A 6,000-nucleotide genomic window follows, 5' to 3' on the forward strand; every position below is an offset into this window, starting at 1 on the left:
ATCCTACTACTTTAAAAGATATATTTCGCACTGTTTACCTGTGTAGTGTGAAACTATTTCATTAGATGAAGAAAATAATGGTTCAACTTCATGATACAATACAAACAACAAATCTTGTTCATTTGTCTTCCGTTTTTTTTTTTTTTTTTTTTGTTTAATAATCTTTAGGTGATTGTGACGTCTTCATTTTCTTCCTATTTTTTTTGTTTAATAATCCCTAGGTGTGATGGTGAAGTCTACATATTCTACTTGGAGGTAGGTTGGCTAGATGGATAGAACTTCTTTTTTTTCCCTTTCTTTTGTCTCTAGCAGCCTCAAACCCTTGACCTCCATCACGAGAGTTTACACTCAAATTCGGTAGGTAGGCGAGAAATGAGTATGAAAGATTTTTGGAGCCTAAATAGCACGATTTATACACATATAATTAGTTATATCACCTTAATTTTAGGATTAATCGTAAAAAACACCTCTAAAGTATTTACATTGCGTACCACATCCCTCACGTGCAAAAATCATTTCTAAAATTTCAATTTGATGCAAATAGGTTCTGACAAATTTAAACTATAAGTTGACTAAATTACCCTTACTGAACCATTTTATAAAATATATAAAAATAAATAATTTTAAAAAATGACCGAAAAAGACATTATTGGATGATGGCCCTCACGTGCAAAAATCCCTCTGACAAATTTAAATCCTAAGTTGATTAAATTGCTCTTATTGAATTATTTTATAAAATATATAAAAATAAATAATTTTATAAAATGATCGAAAATGACACTATTGAAGGACGCCAACAACGGACAAGTCAAGATAAAAATAGAAATTATAAATATAAAAGAAAAGTAAAGATAAAAATAGAAAATAAAAAACGAAAATAAGTGCAAATTAAAGAAAACAATTTTACTCCAAACCTTGAAAATCAGTTCACACTGATATTGAGATTTTTTTTATTTTAACAATGTTGGTATGAAAAAATAAAAAATAAAAAATAATAGAAAACAATAAACTGAAATCTCAAAAAATTCAAATCATTATATTAAAAAAAAAATAAATAAGTTTAGAGATATATATACAGAAAAAAGTTTCAAAAAAAAAAAAATATATATATATATATATATTTTTATATATATAAGGTAATGTGCACATATCATCCCTATACTATGAGATTAGTAGCATATATATCCCCTTGGACATTTTCGAAAGAGCAAAAAGGCAAAACGGATATTACAGCACTAATTTATGTCAGATTTCTTAGTGAAGGGTATTTTTGCACAATGTGAAAAGATTAAGGGTGTATTTTGCACACTTTTTCAAATAGAGGGTAAAAATGTTACGCAGGGTATACTTCAGGGATATTTTCTGCACTTGTCCCTTAATATTTCCTATTCCGCCTTTCTTATAGGGCTAACATTACCCACAAATTGACTGGTTTGCAGTGAATATATGTAACCAACATTGACAATATGCAGCGAGGAATCATTTTGATTTAGGGTGAATTGCAAAAAAAAAACCCCATCGATTATTAGCTAGTTGCGAAAACCTCTTATGAATATTTTTTTGAAAAACTCCCCTCAATTATTCCAAGGGTGTGTTTTTAACCAATGTCCATTTAAGTAATTTTATGAGACAATCTTTCAAATGAAATTACTCCTTAACAAATTATTCTTCAGACAATTAATAAATTTATTTTCTCTCTCTTCTCTTTCTCTCTTAAGCAAAGCCTTCTCGTTCTTTCAAGGATTTTAACTCACTAAACTTATAACCATCCTGAACTAGATTTGGTGCTTTCTCTCCCTGTATCTCCAATTAACAAATGTGAATACGAAACTTGTAGTTGGGTAGAACTTCTCTCTTCAAATTATTCTTTTGACAATTTATTATTTTTGGAACTGCCATTAGGGCATACTATAGTGTGACCTCTCTCAGGCAAGGTGACTGCATATTTTATGGTCTCTTCCTCTCAACTATTCTTGATATATTTTTATTACTTTAGCTCTCTTGATGCTTTCTTTCAATCAAACCTTTTTCTTTTCTTTTTCTTTTTTTTTTTTTTTTTTTAGGGTTTAGTTTATTGGGAAAGAAAAGTGTGCTAGTCTTTTAAAGTGTCTATTGGACAGTTGGTTGGATGTGTCATGCTATGATTGTATTGAATTGGTGAGATACTGGGGTGACATTGTCTTCCATGCTTAAAAAAGAGTGACATTTGCTTTATTTATATAATTGAAAATGAAGTAGAACAGTAAATGCTCGGTACCATCTAGTTTATTGTAATTAATAGGCACTTGTCTATTTATTCAAAAATTTAAATTGTTGGGTAATGCTGTTTTCACACCCATTTATACCCAATCACTTTTCCATTTGGATCCGATGTGGGACAATTGGTCCCTTATAACATTTTCCTTCACCCGAACTCGCAGTGCCCTTGTTACGGTCGGGCCACCCTGCCTACTTAGGATATAGGGATGGCAATTTGATCTGCCCCCGCGGTTACTTGTCCCTCCCTGTCCTTTTTTGGCTGTTTTAGGGGACAGTTTAGCTTATTTGAGCGGGTACCCACCCTGCCCCATTTAAGACCATAATTTATTTATTATTGAAATAAATTTGCTCTTTTTTTTCCCCCCCTCATTTTCAGTTCTTCACCATTACAACTTTCTTTCTACTCAAATTCATTTGATACTTTAATATTGTTATATAGGGTACTTAATATATATACTGGGATGGGATAAAAAGTCCCTCCGCTTTTGTGGTTTTGCACAGGGACGCCGGTGGAGTTTTTAAACGGTTACGGGGGTGGGGGAGGATACACCTGCCCAAACCCACCCCCATTACCATCCCTATCGGGGTGGCTCACTCGGACGCCTTTCGGGCCGGGAGTTTAACGTAGCGCCGGATCAAAGATTGGCCTGACTCTAATACCAACTATAACGGGTGGACGTTTACCCATTTACCTAACAGTTAAAGCTGTTGGATAGTACCACATATCCACCCATTTATATCCAATCATTTTTTCATTCGAATCCAATATGGAACAAATAGCCCCCATGTAACACCTATACAAGGTTGTGTATTTGAGCCATATAATAGGTAGGCCCTGAATTAAGATTCATTTTTATAAGTTTGATTATCTGTTAACTCAATTTTTGACTATAGGATAGTTAGTTACTGTTTTTTTGAAAATGTATGAAGGCAATTTAATAAATTGTCCGAAAAATTCTCTCATAAAATTATTTAAATAGACATTGTTAAAAACATTTCTTTTAAATAGTTTTTTTTTTTTTTTTTAAATATACTTTTATCAATAGCTAATAGTCGAGAGAATTTTTTTGCAATTAACCCTTTTAATTTATAATATATACTTTGAGATCTGCATCCCATAAATCATGATATATATAGATTATAATATTACACACTATCAATCAATGTGCCCCCAAATAAAAGTCTTCGAGTCCACACTTCATGTATATAATAAAATATGTATGTGTGTGTTTATTTTAAGTAAGAAAGGGAAACTGGTATTATTAAGTCATCATTGACTTAGGACATTACCAAGGACAACCCTCCAGAGCAACCGCAGTTTATGTCCCGACTCCCATGTTATAAATCTATGTCCCGACTCCCATGTTATAGATCAAGCATAACCCTCCAGAGCAACAACGTTATATAAGAGAAAAACCTATTTATCACTATATCACTAACCCACCGTGTCTCTCTTTATTATGTCCAGATCATCCGATCGTGAGTGCGCTCGTGATTGCGGTTTCCTCACCGGGAAATGGATTGGTACTATAATCTTCACCACCATCTTTGCCCTGATAGTCGTCTTTGGCTTTATCAAACCAAAAGAGATCAAGTTCCACGTTACTGACGCTACGCTCGCCGATTTCAACCTCAACACCACCACCAACACCCTCTACTACGACCTCGCACTCAATATAACCATCAGCAACCCTAACAAGCACATCAGCGTAGACTTCAAGCGCATCGAAGCTAGGGCTTACTACGAGGACAAGATGTTTGATTCAGTGACCATGACACCATTTTTTCTGGGGCACAAGAAGAACTACACATTGAGTCCGGTATTTAAAGGACAGACCATCGTAATGCTTGGAAGTTCGGAGCTTGCTCAATATAATTCCGATAAACGTTCTGGAATATACCATATTGCTGTGAAGCTCCATCATCGGAGTACAACCAAGGCGGATGGGATCGACCCTACCACGATTAATTCCGTGGTTAAATGTGACTTCAAGGTTCCATTGCTTTCTAATGGCACAATGTTTGCTACTTTTCAGGTTACCAAGTGTTCTCGTTTTTAATTTAGTGATATTTTCTCACCTTCTACTTTAATCATTGTAGTGTGTTATGTCTTTCTTGTGTACAAATAAAAAAATAAAATAAAAATCTTCTTTCTCTGTTTCATGTATTGATACTTATGGTTATTTTCTTTACGCGGGTTATGTTTTTCTTTTTCTTTTTTGACGGTGTTGATTTTGGAGGTATGTATTATGTTATAGGGAGTATGTATGAATCGTTCATTTTATTTTATTTGCTTTTGCGAGTGTAGTCAATTTAGTGTTTTTTTTTTTAATTTTCTGCGATTCTTTATTTGTTTTTATATATTTAATTGTTGCTCTTCATTTTCCCTTTGTCATTTTATTTAGATAAGACATAGTTGACTAAGGTGGTCGACTTCTATAAATTATAGTGAGGCATGGCTTATTATTATTATTATTCAAAATTTTTGTTATAATTATTGCCAATTGATGAGGTTGCTAGGGTGACAAACCGCCCTCAAACACAATTCATTCGGATTCTTATGAATTGATAAAAATTGAATTCAATCCGATACGTACTTTACTTTATATGTTATATCTAACTCGATTAAGTATTTTGATAGGAATAGAATAGGTTTTACGAATTATACTTTTTTTTTTTTTTTTTTCCTTTCTAAATAGTCTTATATTATTATTTTTAATCCTAACAAGCAATAATAGTGAGCAACCTGTCGTGCCCTAGTTTTTCCTACAACATTCTCGATCGTGGCGAATATTTCTAGGGGAAGGCAGAGATGATAGAGGAAATTGGAAAATAGTACCTGGGTTAGAGAGGGTTAGGGCCTATCCTCTATGCTTGAAGAAATAACTTTTGCGATTGAAGAAAAAATTAGAAAATCGATGAGAGTTCAGAGAAGGAAGAAAACAACATAATAGAGATCGATGAAAGTTTAGAGAATGAAGAAAGGAGAACAAGGCCGGTACCTGGGCGATTTTCTCTGAAGGTGAAACTTGCAAAAGACAAAGCTCCAAACAATCATCCTCTGTGATTAAGGCAAAGTCACTTTTACGCTTAGAGAGGGTTAGGGTTTTGTTGATGGACTCAAGAGAGTGAGGGCTAGGTTTCATTTGAGATTGGGAGAGTGCTGAAAAAAAAAAAAAAAAAAAAAAATCAAATCGCACGGCTTAATGAAAAAAAGTAACCGCAAAGCTGAGTTTTTCACTTTAAAATAAAAGTACCACCATTCTACAATGGGCCATGCAGGCCTGTTGTAAAAAGCCCATTTTACAAGGGATCATGCGGGCCTGTTGTAGAAAAATACCTTTCTACAACAGGCCATGCGGGCCTACTGTAGAAAGCCTGTTTTACAAGGGGTCATGCTGCTTGTTGTAGAAAACCTGTTGTTAAAGATGTATTTTCTTGTAGTGGTCACTCCAATTGGTATGAGGCATTTTGGGGTAAAGTAGAAGAGTAAAACCGTGCGGGATCAGGCCTAAAGCGGATAATATCATACCATGTGGTGGAGTGAGTCGTTGCACCACCAATGCCACCGCCTTCCACCACACCACCTTCGAACACCACCCCTGTCACCATTATCAGTATTGCTGCATACTGCTCCATCCATTGAAGCACTCATTTGAAAACAAAAGACTTGTTTCTCCTATAATAGAGAAGCTTTGGAAGTCATTAGAGCAGGCGAGATCAAAGAGAGCTTAAGTGAGC

At 34.3% G+C, this 6,000-nt stretch overlaps 1 protein-coding gene across 1 annotated transcript; it reads left to right on the forward strand.

Moving 5' to 3' along the window:
• The first annotated feature begins 3,719 nt into the window (after positions 1 to 3,719).
• LOC132275153 (NDR1/HIN1-like protein 10) lies at positions 3,720 to 4,319 on the forward strand. Its single transcript, XM_059776567.1, has one exon. The coding sequence runs from the start codon at positions 3,720 to 3,722 to the stop codon at positions 4,317 to 4,319; it is 600 nt and encodes a 199-aa protein (XP_059632550.1).
• Positions 4,320 to 6,000: the final 1,681 nt, after the last annotated feature.

The sequence above is a fragment of the Cornus florida genome, unplaced genomic scaffold (genome assembly GCF_030987335.1).
Source record: "Cornus florida cultivar Cherokee Brave unplaced genomic scaffold, ASM3098733v1 CherokeeBrave_3.0.0_Hap2_Chr01, whole genome shotgun sequence".
NCBI lineage: Eukaryota > Viridiplantae > Streptophyta > Magnoliopsida > Cornales > Cornaceae > Cornus > Cornus florida.